Source organism: Scaptodrosophila lebanonensis, unplaced genomic scaffold (genome assembly GCF_003285725.1).
Source record: "Scaptodrosophila lebanonensis strain 11010-0011.00,11010-0021.00 unplaced genomic scaffold, SlebRS2 tig00001412-arrow-pilon, whole genome shotgun sequence".
Lineage (NCBI taxonomy): Eukaryota > Metazoa > Arthropoda > Insecta > Diptera > Drosophilidae > Scaptodrosophila > Scaptodrosophila lebanonensis.
In genome coordinates, this window is record NW_022060739.1 from 482,048 (window position 1) to 502,536 (window position 20,489).

The 20,489-nt window shown below is 40.2% G+C and overlaps 1 protein-coding gene across 1 annotated transcript in view; it reads right to left on the bottom strand.

The window, feature by feature from the left end:
* LOC115631125 (Down syndrome cell adhesion molecule homolog) overlaps positions 1–20,489 on the bottom strand; it is a 109,059-nt gene that overhangs the window by 27,424 nt on the left and 61,146 nt on the right. The window contains exons 3-4 of the mRNA XM_030527792.1: positions 2,071–2,331; positions 1,516–1,712 (exon numbers count right to left, since the gene is read on the bottom strand). Coding sequence (XP_030383652.1) covers positions 1,516–1,712; positions 2,071–2,331 — 458 coding nt within the window. The remainder of the gene's footprint in view (positions 1–1,515; positions 1,713–2,070; positions 2,332–20,489) is intronic.

A 20,489-nucleotide genomic window follows, 5' to 3' on the forward strand; every position in this document is an offset into this window, starting at 1 on the left:
AAGCTTAGGGCTCACTAAGCAGATGTGATGAATTAAATATATGGCCATGGGCCATTAAATTATTCAAACTGTATATGACACATGCTTGAGTTTTGTTGAAAGTGCAGAGAAGGGTTTATTTCTAGATGTAATCAAAATTAAACTTATTTCAATTTTCCAATGCACCAAAGAAAATTTGAAGTGCTTACTAAAGTTGAGATGAAAAAGGATTGGTTTAAAACAAAATTTAAAAAAATTTATAAATTTATACAGTCGACAAAAAATTTGTTTTAATAGAAAGAATATAAATATTTTTTATTGGAATGAGTTTTTTTAAATGTATTTAATTAGTGGTACTGCCTCGAGGTCAGTTTAGTTAGTTTATCATTTTGATAACCAAATAGAGCCATATGCAACACTACAAAATAGTGATCAAGATTGATGGATAGCTCGAAAAGCTCTACCTCCCTCATCATCAAAAGACGCTGGAGTTTAGCTGACAATCCAACAAATGCAGCTGGTTTTTATAAATTCCAAATTTTAGAAAGACCTGACTTTATGAATAATTAGATATTATTCATTTTGAATAAAATGAAAATAAATTTTAAGTAATCTGTCATGTGCAAAAGCTTTAAAAGGACCCACCAAGTGGAATAATTTGCAAATACCTTATTGAAGAAATGTTTATGTTATATTATATCTGTATTGACGAAGTGCAGATGACGTAAGGAGTATACCCAAGGCTATACCCTGAACTTGTTAGAAACCTCTGATACCATGTATCTGTTTCAGACTGTACTCAAATACACAAATTATGCCGATGGAGTGTGGGGAGGGATGGCAACTAAAATGTTGTGTGGGAGTTGCTTTCCATGTTTGTATTTATTTGAAATTTAATAATATCAAAAAATGTTGGCATGTTGCGTGCCGTGCCGCGCTGTGCCGTGTCGAGCGGCTGCCAGCTGCTGTGCATTGGGCCCCCTAAAGACATGTCAGCTAATATGACAAGTTGAGCGCACGCCCAGCAGCCAACGCAGTGGTAGTTATTAAACTACAGAGGCAGCCCAAGGCACGGCATGTGACTGAAGAACGACAAGGAGCAGTGACCATTCTAGTAGTTGGCCAATAACTAACAATCAGGAGCTGAAGCTGAAGCTGGCGCTTGTCCTGGCGGTAGTGTGGCCGCCCGCTCACAAAACATATGTACATACGTAGTATATAGACGGAAAAAGTTCAGTTGAGTTCAGCTGACATGGCCGACATTCGGTCACGTTGCGGAATATAAGACCTACAATGGATGCTGTTGTTGCTGTTGTTGTTGTTGTTGTTGTTGTTGCACGTATGCGTAACCTTGCCGACCAGCTGACCACGAAGAGCAATTTGTCGTCAACTGCTGCTGCAACTTTTAATTACAGAAAGAATAGAGAGAATGAAGGACTAGCCATAAATTTGGGTATGGCAAGTTGGTCTGTTCGTGCTCCGGTTTCCCTTCCCCTTCGCTTCCTCTTTGACCCAAAGCAATACTTTTTTACTTACAGTTGACATTCAGCGCCACGGTTGTTTCCAACGAATGACCCTCGGGCATGGCACGATTCCAAACGACGCATTTGTATTTGACGCCATCGTCGGCGCGTCGTGGTACAATCTGCAGTGTGGCATTTGTGTAGTGGTTCTTGGAGCCGCCCTTCAGTGCATAGGACTGCAGGGGCACGTTGCTGCCCTCACGGTACCAGCTGCAAGAAAAAAAATGTATATAAAAAATACCAAAATATACATAGAAGAGGATGAAGAGTAGAAGACAGCGAGTGAGTGCCAAAAAGTATGGAACGTCTGGTGATTATTAATGAAGGCGTTTTGTCCTGCCAACCGCAGTCACAACCCCAACCACAACCGCAGCCGCGCTAGCGACACAAAAAAAAACCCGTTAAGTGATTTAGTTGCTGCAGGAAGTGCTTAAACTGTCGTCGCTTTTCTGCATCAGCTGCTCTAATCGTTTTCGGACTACCATAAAACAGCTTTATAAAGCCAAACACAACGCGCAACATCAATTTTAATTTTGTGAACTTCCACCCCCGACACAGTTTTACTCACGTTATCATCGGATCCGGCGAGCCTCCAATGCTGCCGCAAGTCAGCTCCAGGGGTCGCTCCTCGGTAGCGATGGCTATGTTGCCAGGAGAGACCATCGGTGGATGCGGTGCCGTCAGAACCGTCAAGTTGTAGAACTCCTGATGCACATCGGCGCCGGTGCCTTTTGCCTTGATGCGGCACTCGAAGCGTCCGTTGTCGCGGTTGTAGGATGTGTTCTTAATTTGCAGGTCGTAGATGCCACGCGCCGGTCTAAAGTCCAGGCTGTAAGCACAAAGAGGACAGGGAATGAATAAAAGAACGAGCACGGCGGCAATTCATAAAAAGCAAGGCAGTGAAAAATGGAACTTTTATTTCATGCAAATTGACTGTAGCATACAACCAGAATGCCAGTCTGATTTACAGCGAAAGCTGCCAGGGTGACCAATCTTTTAAAATGCTAAACTGTAAATATTTTTTTTGCTATATGGACTTATATCAAATCGGTTAGATTTGTATATAATTAACAATGTTATTTATTTATTTTGTAATCTCTATTCTAGCGTTACAAGTATTAGCTCACTTTTAAATTAGTACGCTAGTTATTCACGCTAGTACTTTAACAATACATCCAATATTAACTAAAAGTACTTTTAGGTTACTCTCATTTACTTATTCTTTTGCAAATGTGCTTGATTTCTATCTCTAAAATACGCTTTAGCTCTCTTTATTTTCCAGTTATGGTGTAACTCCTTCCACATACGAACAGCGAACACAAAGAAGGGCCCTTCTGAACAGGATAATCTTCACAACAGTACAAGCGGCCAAAATTTGCTTTTAAATATAAATACATTTAAAGAACTAGGCATCGGCTTTGCATCGCTTTCAGTAACTAGTGGCTGATGGTTGTTAATTTCAAATTATGTTATGGAAGCAATATCTCTTTTATCTACATATCTGAAATTTACAACTCTATTGCGGCTTTAATTAGTAAATGTATCCATATGTATATTGTTTCACATTTCGATTTTTAAATAAAGTTTATTTGTTTCTTATTTCTTAGATTTCTATATGCAAACGAAATCCAATATATTATTCCTTAATATGAATATTTTCAATTCATTGGAAGAGCCCAAAATATTACTTCAACAAAAATTCAAAAAATGCTTCTGGAGAGATACTTATCTATTCGCTGTACTACGTCCACAATTAGTATCCAAGCGATATCTACACCTGATTATGGTCACCTTAAAAGCAGTTGTATTTATTTGAATGCTTATGTTTTTTAAGTACGTCGGGCAGCTGTAAGTTGTTTTTTTTTCACTTTGTTCTGGATCGGGCGGCAGACATGAGAAATGCTTATGGCAAATTAAGCGTCGAACTCATTTCGTAAAATTTATTAGCACAATTTGAGGGCAGTGGCCTGCGAGGCATCCCCAAGGCTGAGCCTTCTTAAATGGCGGCAGTTAGATGCTGGGCTAGGCTTTAAGTTCAATGAAAACTCAATCAAGTGTGTGTAATAAGTTGGCGCACACAAACCAGAAAGCATACTTTGTGGCGTGCGCATTTAATTTTAATTTCTGAGTCGTCGTTGCTCTGAGCCTTCAGCGACATCAAAAATGCTTTTTAATAAACATGTGTTTGAGCGCATGAGGCAGCCTCCACCATGGCCCTCCAAACTTGCAGCTTCATCGTCTACTATTTGCCCAAACAACTTTTTGTATTTAAGTTTTAATTTCTCGTGATGAGATTTTTGCCTCAACCGCAAGATGTAAGGAAGGCGAAGGTGGAGGTGGCGGTGTCGGTGGCGGTTGGATCTGTGGCGTCATTCAGAGGCACAAATCATGCACTCGACATTATTAAAGTAGATCTTATAAACTTCTTGAGTGCATGCAAAGAGCGAGGCAAAGTTTTTAAATAAAATTTCAATTTTGATAACTCTTCGCCATAAGAGTGCACGAGTACGATGGCAAGTTATATGGCAACAACGTGCGCGAGTATGTGAGTGGGAGTGTGTGACACACATGTGCACCATCTTGAGCTTGCGCTGCCAGAGTGCAGTGCCAAATGCGCCGCACTTCCGTTGAGCCAGCGCACGAAGGCAGAAGGAGAGGTTGAAGTAGAAATAGAAGCAGCAGCAGCAGAAGGCGAATGCTTGTCAGGGCTAGAAATGAAAGCATTTTTACGTTAGCTGAGATTTTTGCGTTGCATTTCCGGCATTTGCTGCAAAGACTTTTATTACACCGTGCTCGTTCCTTATGCATCGGGCTGGAGCCGATGTTGCCTCGTCTCAAGTTGAAGTACTGGCGTGCCGGCTGCAGCTCAAGCGAAGCACATAATTGCCTGCACAGGCAGCGCTGCAGCCCTTTGCCACTCTGCTCCCCACTGCGCAGCCCTGCCCAAAGGCACTTAGAGAAAAATAATGATTGAATGTACCTGATAATAGAACAATTCTCTTCCTTCTATAAAAATATATTTCGAAAGATGGAAATTTAAAAAAATAATTTAATAACAATTATGCAAATTCAAGAAGAGTTATGAATTATATATAGTAAATAAATGAAATTGTTATTTAAATGTGGGTTCAACAATATTTTTTGAGTCTTGTAAACATTTTCGGATGTTTAAAGGTATGAAATAGTAATAGTAATGGATTAAAAACGCTTGCCGCTAAGAATGTTTTATCCAGCACTTAAGATTTTTTATTTACTTTTACATTGAATTTGGGATGGAATATTTTGTCATTGCAGAAATATTTGAAATCTGTAATGCAATGAACTAGTCTTTTGCTCAATTAATACAAAGAATTTACATTGCAGAATTTCGTCACTAGTTCTCTTCTATTAAATGCAGCTAGATTCAGAAATGTGAAGTCAAAATCGTAGAGAATAAATATTATTCCTATGAAAACACAATGTCTTCATCCAAATTTATTCAAATTTAACAAAAGGTGTACACAAGTATATATTTAGAATTCCTGTACCCTTCTACTTCTTATTTATTGTGATAACAGAATATTTTGTGGCAAAATTTCTTTGCCATCGATTTTTTTCCTAACCTTGGGTAAATATAGAATTAAATCCAGAATTCACAGAAATTCCCTTGCCACTCAATAATTAATTAAATATATATTTTTTTAAGTGTGCCTGCTTGGCTATAGCCTATGATTCGCCATTGCATGTCCTTGGTAGAGAAAAGGAATTTCTAATGTGAAAATAAGTGGCGTTGCCTGCGCTGTCGACGTTAAAGTCGTCGTCTTCGTCATCGCTGCCTGCGCATTTGCTGCGTTATTATGTTGTGATTGTGTTTCGTCGTACAGTACAGCTCACACACACACACATACTCGTATATATGTGCATACATACCTCTGTACATATGTGTATATGGATGGTGTGTGTAGATTTATGCAAAACAGTCTCAGAATTGTTATGCAAATTGCAGCCAATTACACGAGTTTACTTGCCTTGCCATTCTGTACAGAATGTACTCTCTCTGCCTTGCCCAACCCTGCCCTGCTCTGCTCTGTGTATGTATATTTATGTAGGTATGTGTGTGTGTATGGGCATTTGTCTCCCCTTTTGTGTGTGTACACACTGCCAAGTGTAGCGTAAAAGTATTGAACAATTATTTGCCAAAACGGAGCCGCCCACTTGGGCGCTTAAATGTAACTAAAGCTCTTGAGAAAGAAGGCGAGGAGTAAGAACGGGCAAGCAACTGCAGCTGATTATGTTATTATCGGTTTAGTATCGCTCTTATATCCTCGTATCTCGTCTTCTCTGCTCCGCTCTGCTCTTCTCCGCGTTGCTCTTTTGTCGCCCTATGCTTGGGTGTATGGAAGATAATTCAATTTCTTGCCTTATTCGCTTAATTTGAAGCAGCAGCTCCTTGAGCTTTTTCTTTTCTTCGCTACTTGCGGCCTTGCATGCCATGGTGTCGTCAATGTTTTGGCACCTACACTTATGGCTCATAAAAATAATAAACTTTTTGTAGCTTCTGCTGTTGCTACTGCTGCTGTTGTTGCTACTGTTTTTGTTGGTGTTGCTTTTGCCGTTGCAGCCCCTGCTCGCCTTGGAAGCAAAACAAAAAAAAACAAAGTTGGAAAAAAGAAGCGCGCAAAATTTAACACGCAGCTTTGGCGAACCCTCAACGATGTGTATATGTGCGGATAATTGACTTTTAAAATGTGTGTGAGTGCGATATCAACAACAACAACACCAATAAGCGAAACAAAAAGGGTCGTGGGCTATAATTAAACGGCATATTGTCACGCGTGACTGCGAGGGGAACAGATGGGCGAGCAGACTGACAGTCAGGCTCCCTGACGGAGATGGGGGCGTGTCAAGGCCAAGAAGGGTAACTGTTGATGTGACGTACTGACTGTTTGCTGTGGTTGGCGTCCTTCTTGTCATTCTTTAAATAAATGACGGTGTTTGCGCCATTAAATTGTAATTGTTGCTGTTTTGTTATTATGGTTACAGTGATATATTATATATATATATATATATATATATATATATATATATATATATATATATATATATATATATATATATATATATATATATATATATATATATATATATATATATATATATATATATATGTGTGTGTGAGTGTTTTGGGGATTAGGTGAAAAGCATTATTAGTGACAAAGTTGTAAAGAGGAAGTGAAATGAAATCACAAAATAGGCTTAAGATGAGCATGTAAGATGTCAGATTCTGAAAAAGCAGATTAAAGATAGATGGCACACTAATGAGCAAAGTTAAGTAGCTTAAAGACTGACTAAGTACCAAGACGTTAGATAAATGTGTGCTGATAAACGCAGGCACTACTTGTATGTTTAAAATTCCCATTTCGATTAGAGCGATTACAATGAAATTTAAGAGACTTTTAAAGTGCACTGAAAGCAAAGAACTGTGGACTCGACGCAGTAGCACACATTACTAGCTAAGTATTATTTTCATAATCCAGCGTATTCATCCACACACTTTGCTAAATTGGCCAAAAAATAAATTAAGTTCGATTGCTGGCCAAGCTGATTAATAAATTTGCTTCAATATTTCTTATAGCATTCCGAAGTATTCACATTCGTGTGTTAAGTACCAGCCAAGGCATTCGGCATACATCATGAACAATCACACAATAACCACCAACCACAACATTCATCAAGTTATTCACACAATTTCCGGCGTCTCATTTGGCAGAGATGTGTCTATGTGTGTGTAAGGCCAGTTTCAGTGTTGAAGCGAACCGGCCCAGTGTCCGGCCCAGTGTCCAGTGGCTTATTTATGCAAATGGCTGTAACAAATGAGTCGCGCATACACAATCGTACACACTCTCATTACGATGTGGATGCTGAATGTCGGGCGCGCTCTGCTTGTGGCAGCGATTAATTTTGTGCTGGCCGACGCTGAGGACGCATTTGAAAGGGCTCGGAAGGAGTAGAGAAGTGAAGCCTGACTGGTTGACTAGCCGACGGGCAAATGAGACTGCCAGCGAATTTCTCAATCGAGTCGTCCAGCTCATCATCAACTGTCCGACGGTTAGGCGTCGAGCTTATGGCTCATTATTGAAACATGTTGCTAACATTTGTTATGCAAAGGCGACATTCATCCTAAATGTGACTGCGATGCCGATGCCGAGGACGACTCTGCCGCTGACTCCGACTCTGGCTGTGACTCTGACTGTGAAACTGTCTATGAATGAAACTGAGAATGAGATTGAGAATGAGACTGGAGCTGAGACTGAGACTGTGACTGTGACAAGGGTGAAGTGGTCTGCCATATGTAACTGTAGCTATAATGCTTATTGCTCTGACTGCCCACGGTTCACTGCTTGTGTCGTCTTTCCAACCGTCCGCATCTGTCCGTCCTCTTGTCTGTCTGTTTGCCCATGCTGTCAGCCTGTTTGTTTGCTTTGCGCTTGTGCAAAATTTCTATAAATGGCCGACGTTTCTGGGGGTGCTCCCCTCCTTCCCCTCCTTACCCTCCTTCGCCACAGCCCTGCCTTCGCTCTATTGGCAATTTGATGCTGTGTTGACTTTATCTGCTTGTTGTTGCCAATGCCACTGACGTCGCTCGCTGCCAAATATCCCTACCCGTCCCTCCAGCTCCATTCCTTTGGCATTTCCTTTGTGCCGTTCAATTCAATGCATTGCCTGACGCTATCAGCGTGCGGGTCTAGCGCCCTTTATATATTATAGTACAAGTATGTATGTGCGTGTGTCTGTCCATGCCACCTAAACTATTTACGTTATGCGCTGCTGGCATCAAGCTGTCAGGGATGGGGAAGCATTTCAGTCTCTCCATCGAAACTCCACCGAATTGGTTCAAAACTGTGGTTCAACTGGAACTCTGAATCAAAATCAAAAAAAAATCGAAAAAGTCGAAATTATATACGCTTTACTGTGCCTTTCAATAACAACATGATTTCTCAAGGGCTATGGGAATTGTATGGTCTTCTTTTTTAGCTGTTCATGATTACGATTAACTAACACATTTATCATAAATCATCCTAACCCACAACAGGTTTCAAGTTAAGAGTAAAAATCAGGTGATGTGATTCCAACTACCTTGCCTTGAGACCTAAATAGCCGTTACACGTAAATATAACCATCTAATGAGAAAGGCATCCAACTTTTCTAACCTTAATGTCGAACTTGACTTACTTGTACTGGTTAGTAAGTCTTGAACTGAACCATTGTGCACTATTTTGTTGGTTCACAGCCCTGCCATTTACTGCCTTACCTACTGTTTGTTGTTGCTGCGGCCGCTGTTGTTGCTGTTTTAGCTTTTTATATGTGCCTGTGTTCACTTTAACTATAAACGTGTGTGCAACTGACAGCGATATGACGGCCAGAGCGGGAGGGCGTCGGCAGGTCCAAGGCAGCACACGTTATCCTTGACTGTTGGCTCAAAGGTTTTAGTGTCAGTGTTGTAGTTGCCATCGTCGTCAACAGCAACAACAGAGAAGCAACAGCAGCAGCAGCGGCAGGGCACAGGTGTTGATAAAAATCACAGCTCTCGGGCAGGGGGAGTTTGGGGGGAGCATGACCCACCTATGCAGCTGCAGTACTATGCTAATCTCAGCTCCCCGACCGAGTCACCTGTCAACCCAGTTGGCAACATGTTTATTTAGACTGGTGCTCCCATTGATTTGCTGTCTGTCATTCCATGGATTTCTCAATAGATTTTCACAAAATGTTACCTCAAAGTTTCTGCATAAAACATAGGTCATGTAAAGGATTTTGCACATTCGAGTATGACAACGGGGGTTGCAAGTCAGTGACAGACACAGTTATCAGTGCACCAGATGAAGTGTATACAATGACAACTAATACATACTAACACTTATGCTAATGTGTAATTAAATTAAAATATTCATTGTGTTTCAAATGATGAACAATAGCTGAATGTGCTATTCTACAGACATGGCTTGGACGAAGCAAAATAACGATTTAATTCAAGATACTTGAAGAGATATTTTACGTGTTATTTACAAATATTATGAAGCATGCTTGAAAATATAAAGGCAGACCGAAGTCACAAAATTAACGTCTATCGCAAACAGGTATTTACCTAGCTTGTACCATATACTTGTACATATCTACAAATATAACTAACCACAAAGTGTATGTATTTGAAATTAGCATGAAAAGTTGGAGTTGAGCGGAGCCAATTCTTAAATACCTTGCACCAAAAATGTACTAGAAATTATAAAACTATTTTTTGAATTTAGAAAAAATTAAATTAATAAAATGAAAAAAGAAAAAATATATATAACATATACGTAGGGATATTCTTGTATGTTCATGTATAGTTTCCACAGCATACATTTACAAAATTATGTTTTTTTTTGGACTTAACACAACTACGGTAACAGGCTTGGTTTTTATATTAATATAGCTTTATCAACAGGGCTAGTCAGACTGTTGTCTCATTCACTAAGCTATTGGTAGAAAAATATCTTGGCGCAAATAATATAATTGGAACCAATTTTTAAAATTTATAATGTTACATTTGTTAATGAATAACAGCATGAAATAAATAAACCTGCATAGAATTGTTCAACAAGTGCTTAGACTTTGACTTTTGCTGAATTGCTGAATTTTTTCAGAAACAAAAACACAGAAAGTGATTGAAACTGGGATAGATCCCGTTATGGTAATTATTAAAAATTAGACTGACGTATAGTAAGATGAGTACTGGTGTTTCTGACCAGTATTTAAATTATGTTTCTCCTTGGAAAGGTAAAGGAAGACAACTTATAATATCTGTGGCAAGAAAGGTAACAATCCTTCAATTACCATTCTATTGACAGCCTCTACAAGGGCCAGGTTCATGTTGCTTGGGCGATGGGTTGGTTCGACTACTATTTCTGCTATTTCTCGAGCAGTAAGCAATAATATTTTGATATTTTTTTAACTTTTCAGCTTACAAAACTTGTGTATCACAAAATATGCTTGCTTGTACAATTATTTTAAAGAAGTATTTAGCAAATCAATTCCAACAATATTGACCGAATTTCGAAATGGGAACAAGTGTAAAAATAGATATTTATGTCGTACATAGTACTACTTGGATATGCTACTCGCTGGAAGACTGTCGAATGTTTTTCCATGCTATATAATCTGATGAAAACATTCTAATCTGCTTAGTTCTCTGGCGGAAATGGATTATGCATATATTTTCAGTTTCCTTGGACTACGTTCTTGGGCACCGCTGTCGAAATTTGTGCTCTGCTTGCAAATATTCCGCTTATGCTGTCACTGATTTCTCAATAGATTTCCCACAGAAAACTGTGCATAAATCATAATGTGTGCTGTGCGAGTGTTAAGCAAAAGTCAGCCACTGACAGTTGCATAGCCACACACACACACACACACACACACACACACACACACACACACACACACACACATAGCAGCTCTGCTGTGGCCAGCAGCTTTTGAGTTTTATGCACCATTTTCTTTTTTGTTATTTTTTTGTTTCTGCTCTACTGTGGACTGTCAGTTTTTATTTGCCCGACAGCCACAGTAGCAGAAGTAGCAGCAGTAAAATTTTCTGCTGTGTTGTCGCCGCAGTCAAAATGACTGTGAAAAATAAATGTTAATATGCCAAGGCACACACTCACACACTCACCAATACACGCATGTGATAAGCGGTAGCACACACACACACACACACACACACACACACACACACGCAGATATATACGCATGCCACATAACTCTTGCCCCATGCCGTAAAAAATGTATCTGAGCACATTTCTACACACTATACGCAAGCTAGGGACAGTAAGTGAGGGAAAAACGCTGCTTGCTAACAAGACCGCACAAAGGCATTTACCTCAACGCCCAGCCCCCGATCCCCCCTCGCAATCCTTATGGCATTCATTTGGCATAATATAATAAGCGCGCGTGTTTCTACAAGACAAAGGACAAACGTTGGACTCTAAGCAGGCAGCAGGCAGGCAGCAGGCAGGAAGCAGCCAGCAGCAGGCAACGCAGCAGCAGCAACAACAATAACAATAGGAAGAACAGTAAGCATGGACAATATAATGCTGGCCGCCGCTTACAAATCCCGCACATAATGCCCGGCATCATGTCATAAGTTATAATCTGTGCAGCATAAGAAATTGCAGCGGTTGCGGTCGCAGAATTTACGAGCGAGAAAACAACAAAGCATGAAGGGGTCCCGCTTCCACACCATCTCTATAGCTCTCACTCTTTTTCTCACACGCTCTCTCTCTCTCTGCCTCTTCGCTGTCCCGTTGCTGTCTGCACGCGTTCTTCCTTTATCTTTTGCGCCCGCTTGGACTCGCTTTCAATATTGTTAACTGTAGCATATTTACGAGCTGTAGCGGCAACTAAAGGACATGTTGCGAGTTTTTATGTGCCTGGCCCACACTCACACACGCACACACCCATACACGCACACGTCATACTATCACACACATGTGCGTGTGACGTTTGCATATTTTTGGCTGCGGCTGCTGGTGCTGGTGCCGCTGCCACTGCCGCTGCCGTTGTTGTTGCCTGAATTTGTGGCAGTCGGAATGGTAGTGGCAGTTCGTCTGCTGGCGCTTGCATAAATATGATGTTGATTTTTATGATTTTTATAATGTTTCATTATGTTGCGGTTTACGACTCATGCGGGAACTGCGCGCAAAATGCAAAGCTCACACACATACACACACACAAGCCTACATGTACAGTGGAGATCTCCTTTGCTGCAACTATTAGGGGTACAAGTAATGGAGTCAGATATGTCTGACAATTAAAAATATATATATTGCATAATTGCATTGTAAGGCATGGCTCTAAATTCCTTATCAACGGCCCTATATTTAGAGCTAGAGCTTAGAATGTTAATGCAATTTTGTGAATACCTTCAATCGATCTACTTTTCGTCACTAATACTCTCATTATTTACAATCCTTTTCATTGATGTAGTATGACTTTACGAAAGACTATTCTTTCCTTAATTGTGACAAAAATTACCGCACAATATTTTACATTTTACAAATTTTCGATTTATTTTACTGCATGAAGCCCATAAATTATTTCAAATTTGTTTACTGGGCATTTGTGCCTTTTATGAGGAATGTCTGGCTATCAGAGATGACTTGGCTCGGCCAAAAGCCGTAGCTGAAATTGATCAACTAGTTCATAAAAACAAAATTTAACATTTGGTAAGTAGAAGATAATTATTGCATCGTACTCAGCCTCTTTATTCTTAACAGTTTCAAATGATAAATAGCGGCTACTGGAGTTGATATTTTTCATTACTTTTTTGAAGTTCTCTTTTGAATTTGCTTACGCTTTCTACGTCTATTTATGTATTATTAAAGAGTCAGGGGAAGCACAATTCATCAAGTGTGCCCTCGATGTTGCTTGTTGTGCTTATGCTTTCATTTTTTCAATTAAGCTGTCAGCCCTGAGTTTTTTTTTCGAACATAGTGTTTTCACAAGATTTGAATTTGTGAGATGCTTGCAAGGCCAAATAATAGGAAAACAAGCAAGCTGCTATTTATGTTGGGGTCGCTTTGTTATTTGTAAAATAAAAAACCTTTGTTTGCATTTTTCATTATATTAGAAAAGCATGCTGCTTAATAATTATCCCAGCATCCTGCTCAAAATGAAATATGCAGTGAAGTAGACTTTATGAATTCCGGTATTTTAATAATAGTGAACATTTTCTGTCAGAATTTCAATTCAAGTGTATTTCTAAATGTGCCATTTTTCTTATAAGGATTAAAATGTAACCTGATTTCGTAAAAGAAAAGCTTGAAAAATCTTTAAATTTCCTTTAGAATTTCTCAGAATATTATATTTTCGTAAGTTACATTTAAAAATTAAAGTTCTTGCAAAAGTTAAAGCTGTTGTTAGACTTCTATAACCAGAATTTAAACATATTTATCGACATGACATATAAAGCTAAAAATCATACATCATTTTGTACAAATATTATAAAGATATCAGTAAATTGAAGCCAACTTTGGTCTGTCTGAAATGTTTCTATTTTATTTATATAAATCAAAGTTGTGGTAACCTAAAGTTGTTAATTATTGTTTATCAGTGAAATGTGAACAAATTCATTTTTAAGAAGCTCGCCTGTACTGTTTAAGCACACATGGCCTCGACGGCTACTCACAATGCACTTCGTTTGTCTAATTTATGGCCTTTTGTTTATGTTGGCTGTTTTGGAGGGGTGGGTCCGTCTGTGTGTCTGCACTTGTCTAGGCCTGTTCCGCTCCGTCAGTGTTTAATTTTTTGCTTGACAGTGTAACACGGCTCACAAACTGCGCCATGAACTGCCTCTTGTCCCCAGCTGTCCGACCTTCCAGCCTTCTCCCTCGCCACAAGCGTGCAACTCACACATTTTATGTGTGCTCAAAAGCCAATTTTGTAGAGATTTGCGTTTAAGTAAGATGTGGTATGAGGACAGAGGGTCGTGGAGGAGGGGAGGGTGGTTCAGATTTGCAGGAAGAAAGATAGGGGGCTCCATGGCTCCGTGGCGTGCCATATACAAAATGGCTGGTCGACGAAACTTCCGCCATTATAAGCGCATAATCTTTTTGAATACACAACACCAACGCACAACACATTCACACAAACATACACATACAGACCTATGTACATAGTGTGTGTGTGTGTATCTAAAAATGAAATAGCTAACTCTGCCACACACCATGCCACAACATTTGCCTTTCCTAAACATACACCTACACATCCAACTCCACCTCCAACTCAACGTCCGCTGCGTTGCTTAAGTCGCGCAGTGGCCCACTGCACACTATTTTCTATTTCTATGACATACTTTTAGGCGCGGGCGTGGGCCGTTAGACAATTTTAGGTGTACAACAACAGCAACCAAATACTCGAAATGAGCTTTTGAGCCTACGCTGTTGTTGCCGCTGTTGCTGCCTCTTCCCAAGCCAAGCAGCTTTGTTCGCCTCGCCTCGCGTCCACTTGAGCAATTTTAAAGCAAGGCCTAGCGCGCTTTTAGGCGCAATTTACAAGCATTGAACAAACGTTAGACAACGAACGCGTTCGTTTTGTTCACATCTAATGGACGTGATGGTGTGGCCGTTGCTGTACCGCCTGCTACATAAAAGCTAAAAAATACTCGTCTAATTTCTTTAGCAAATTTTTTTATGACGCTCGTTTGAACTGCTACTAAAAAGCAAAAAGAAAAAAAAAATTGAAAGGAACTGTGGCAGGCAACACATTTTTCGCAAAGCTTACAAATGAGTTTTGCTACCGCGCCCTCCCCTGGGGGCCGCGACGAACTGTGACGTCGTCGACGCATCTCCCTCTGGTCGTTCACTTCTATTGCCTGCTTTATGACACTTTCATAGACTTTTTATGTTTATGCCCGGGCGTTTAGTGCGCCAGTAGAGTCGAGAAAGCGAGCAACCGTTACAGCTGTTGCGCCGCCATTGGCCACTTGCTGCCTGCATTGAAATTGTGGGGGGTGTGGGTCGGAATTCGTCCATATTTATATTTGCGTTTCTTATCTGCACGTAATTAAGGCAATGCGAGCGTGCCGTTTGGTCGCTTTATGGGCCTCCTTGGAGGCCTTGAGCTATGGACGTGGCCAATGGGCCACATTCCTAATCATCATCATCCTCAACACCATCATGATCATCACTAGCGGAGTCATATTCGCAAGTGGGCTAAAGCAGTCTGTTTGACATTTGTGAAGCCTTAACCCTTGGCAGCTATTTCATCTCTGTTGTTGCTATTGTTGCTTTTGCTGATATCGTTTATTTGTTTATTTGTTTGTTTGTTTGTTGTATTTGACGCCAAACTATTTTCTTGTACATTGCTCGCGGGAGCAATAACAGGGTCGTCATCTGACTGTCGTGTAGACGAGGGCGCAGCTGGTGTCTGGTCCCCTCCCCAGCAAAACGGGGCCACCAAGATGTCGCTCATCTGTTTCGGAATTCCGAGCCTGAACCCTCATCTTAGCTTGTAGATGTTTTGTTATGGCTGCTCATGCTTCATACTTTGCAAACTTCTCAAATGTTTTTGCACCTGCGGCACCAGTGATTGCACCGTTCACCCTCTGAACGAACAGGTTGTAGGTTACGCTTTACAGTTAACAGATTTTTGCTGCTGATTTTACGTTGAATTTTTAATTACGCGCGTAACATTTTGCCAACCGATGCCGAGCTGTTGCCACTCCCGTTTCTGCCACCGTCATCCTCTTGTTCTGAGTTGTCAGTCTGCAGGTTTTCCTGTCAGTCTCCCAGTTTTTGCGTGTGCAATTTTAATGAGCGTCTGTTCGTCCATCTATCCATCCATTTAGCCAGTCAGCCAGCCAGCCAGCCCGCTTGCCTGCGATACATCCATTGTGGATGGTATCCTATATATTCATCCATTCTCTTCGCACACACTGCCTTTACTGGTATATAGTATATACATAGGTACACCGTTCGATTTTACAGGTTTCGATGTTTTCGCTTAATGAGCTCTGCTTTGGCTTGCCATAAACTATTTTTGCAACCGGTGTGGCAAATGCTTTAAAATTTTTCAATGTGAAACGCATAAAAAGGGGCGCATGTTTCGAGTTTTTTCTGCTGTAAAAGGAAGCCATTAAAATTTTGAGGCTCTGCTGATTACTTGTGTCTGTTAAACAGCCTTGAGCATCGAGCCTTATTCTGTAATACGCCTATATTTCGCATATGTGTACAGCAACCGTATGTATGATATTTTTGAAAGAAGATTGAAAGCATTGAAATGTATTTATTTGTTAGAAATTGTAACAGGGATGTTTATTTACATAATTACTTTGTTCTTTTTGAATTGGACGATCTATTGAAAAAAGCATATATTTCAAATAAGAAATGAAAACATCAACTACTAATTAAAAAGTACTAATGAGCCACTTGATTTGATTTCTTAAAGTTTTGGTTATTTTTGATATTTTTTGGCATTAATTATAGCCTGTACCCAAAGGGCGAAAGGCTATACTAGTTTTGTGCGCATTTATGTAACACACAGAAGGAGGCGTGGCAGACCCCACAAAGTATATATATTATTGATCAGGGTGACAAGGCGAGTCGATATAGCCATGTCCGTCCGTCCGTCCGTCTGTCTGTCTGTATGAGCACAAGGATCTAAGAAGGTACAAGAGCTAGAATTACCAAACTTGGCATCCAGGTTCCCCTAAGCTCTAGGCAGGTCAAGTTTGTTTTTTTATTTTGATACACCCCCACTCCCCTGCAGCTCTGCCGGCAGCGGCGCCTGCAGCGGCGCCTGCAGCTGTTGTTGTTGCTGCTTTGGTTCAACTTTATGCTGCATACATACACGCATATAAACACGCATAGGTACGTGATGTAAATGTATGCTGTTAAAACTGAACATAAACATGTATTCTAATTTAATTAAATTAATTAATTAATTCATTCATTTAAAAAAATTTTTTTTTTAATATTCCTTTTTTGTGGAGATTAGCGTTCTATCTTGTTTTGTATCTATTTTTATTTTATTACATCGACAAATACAAGTCGTTGGCTTACAAAGAATTGTATAATTAATTAATTCGGGCATAGTTCGATGATACGTCATTAACTTACATTTGAATCAAATCTATATATCACCTCTTATCCAACATATTGCATTGTATTCCTCTCTTTCCCCACCTCTTTGCCCCCTCATCAAAGCTATTTGGCCGCGGCTTGTGAATGGTGTTGAGGCTATCAAAAAATATTTCTACATTAAAGGTGCCATCGGCAGATGACGAACTGTTTTGAGGCGCAGCCACTTCCAGAATCTTTTCGTCCTTCCGTCTGTCTGCCATTCCACCCTCTCCTTACTTGTCCCTCGCCTCTCTACCTGTCTGTCTTTGTGTCCGTTATGGAATGCCAACAGACAGCAGGAAACAAACAAACAACAGTAGCAGCAGCATCAGCGCACAATAAACAAGCGTCTGTTTGACGTTGATGGGAAAGGGGAGAGAGGTGCAGTCAATGCTGGAAAGGAGCAGGGAAGGGTCCGTGCGATGGGAATGCGTGTGTTTATTTTGTCGTAAATTGATTTTAACGGCGAATGACACGTAAACAGCGACAGTAGCACCGACTTGACGTTCGAGGCACGCGCGCCATTTTGCAGCATTTAAAAAGTATGTATATTTAAAAATGGCGAATGCCAAAAGCGGCGTGTATGCTCGGCAAACAGATGCGAGAAGCGAGATGAAGCGAGATGGCAACATTCATTTTCTGATTAGAAAAATTATTACATAAAATTTATGTTAGTTGCATGTGCGAAATGGTGGCAAGGACGACGACGCTGACGACAAACTTTATGGAGGCAGGCGAGCACACGAGCAAGCCAACAGGAGCAGTAGCATCGGAAGATGCCAGCAGACACGGCAGTAACCAAAGCCTGTTAATGGCTTCCTTCAGGGCTGCCTGGTAAGTTGGCTAAACTGCGTCACGCCACCGCAAACAACGCCAGCACAAACAACAAAAACAAAAATAACGGCAGCAAAGGCAACATTACTAATAAATGTCGACACAAAAGCAAACGTCGCGTCTTCACAGGCAGTCGAAACGGTGGCAGACAACTTGCAACAACGTTCCTGGTTACTGCACTTAAAAAAAAAATATGTGCATTCTCAAGCAATGATCGGCGTACACAGAACTCAGTATTAATTTTCTTTACTTAAAGGGTAAAAGGGACCATAAAAAAGGGGGATTGACAGGACTCACATAGATATAGACATATGCTACCAGTCTGTCTTTCTATCTGTTTGAACGCAAGGAACTCTGAATACGTTAGAACTGAACCCCAAAAATCTCCCGCTATAGAAAGAATTTATGCACTCGAATTTTGATGTGTTATCTCATTCTGTTGACACTTATATCCTTTGTAAAATATAAATGTTGTTGAGCAAATGCATATTGTTGTTCATTTATAAATTGAAGCTTCAACAGTTTTTATAATAAATTTTTTTAAATCATATCTGTGTTTAATTAAAGTATTGAACCTATATCAGGTTATATTATCTAGCACTCTTTGTGATGTTCAATATTCATTTTGAAATATTAAACCATTAAGCTTAAAATTGAATAGCCAATAAAAGTTATTTTAAAAAAATCGTTTACATTTTACTGCTACGATTTTGCCGTTTACCTTCTCATATTACCCATCCCAGTATAGACCTGTTTAATTATGCTGAAGCCTTTGATTGGTTCATGGCGATTAATCTGCACTAAAACAGTGAAAATAAATACAAATTGGTGAAATGACAGCGTGGCTGATGTAGGAAGAGGAGTCTTATGATGAGCCTTGCCAGCATATAAAGTTTCATACGATCCTTCAACCTGAGCCCAATACGATTTTAATCTATTTTTGATAATTATTGCTCGGCTTTAAAATTTCAAATAGGTCGAGAGGCAGAATCTTGAACCTCGCTTTTATAGTTTAATTTATATATCATTTTTATTTATTATTAATTCCTAGTGCGACAAGAAATATTCAATTCACTAGGCACAAAAACTAAATTACCTTAGATATTCAAATTCAAGTGATTTGATTAGCCTACTTAGCCTATTTCTATTAGGTACATTTTAGTTATACATAAATTTAAAGTGTTTTGGTGTTTTGTTATTATTAGGTAGTCGTAATGGTGTATTCAATGGTCGCAGAGTTGTTATTTGAAAACTATATGTTTTTAGGTCGTCACGTAACTACGTAGTTTTTCTTCAAATTTTAAAAAATTTTCAGAAAAATTCATGTATTTTGATCACGTTTTTTTAATTCAATGCAAATTAATAAGTAGGATATGTTTGTTGGGAACTACTGTACTAGGAATGCCAACAGTAGCAGAAACTACTGTTGTAGAAACTACAGAAACTCTGGCAGCCCTATCAGCTGTTTCCCCGATCCAGCTGTAGCTCTTCAGCTTAAGCAATTCGTTCGCGAGTCAGTCTGTTCGGAGTTAATGCATAAATACGACGTGCCTTTGAAGTTGTGACTTGCTGTTTTATTGAAATTGACATCAAAGTTGTCTCCCAAGCTACTTAATATTCTAATGTGATCAAAAACATGGCAGACATCACAGAAATCCGAAGTTCTATGAAATTTTTCTGAGTGTGCTTGCTCTGTGCCTGCCTTGCGCTTTTAATGCTGCGGGTGGCGCGAGCATGTTAAGCAGGTGTTTCGAAATCACTTAAGGAGTGAAATAACAACGACACTGGCATCAACAGCAGCAACAGCAGCAACAGCAGGACTAGCAGCAGCGAAGGCAACAACAGAAGCAGGTGAGCCATGGTAACAACAATAACAAGCAAATAAACAACAAATTTAGCATCAAGTTGAGCGCAGGCAAGGATGCCAAAAACATGCGAATAACAAGCACAAGAAACACACAGCTAAAATATTTTTGGGGTTATTTAGTCTGCGAATACGCGACGTATGCGTAATTTTCCCAACACAAATGATCATAGTACTCGTATCGTGGCTGAAGCAGCAGCGAGAGAGAAACGGCAAAAGCGCAGCAAAAGTTAAAGTAAAACGTTGAAATTTAACTGAATTATTCATAAAGCTTGAGGTCGTTGTTGTTGCTGTTGATGCTGCTTCTTCTTCCAATGTTACTACTGCGATGTTGTGGTTATTCTCGAAAGGCCGTCGCCTCCGGCTGTTGCCCCAAGCCAGCGACTGGGACTGCGACTCCGACTGCGGCTGCGACTGAGACTGAGCAGCGAGGCTGCGGTTGTTGTGTGGCATTGTGGCAAAGAATGGCGGCCGGAAGTACACGTTGACAAGTCGCACTTCGTACAGCGGACAACTTCCGGCACGCGCACCATCGGCATTGCTGTTGTTTTTGCAGTTACTGTTGTTGTTGCTGTTGTGGCCTGCGGTTGGCCAGCGTCGTCGTCGTAGTCGAAATCGTGGGCTGCAAGCAAAGCTTTATGAACTCACATGAGCGTC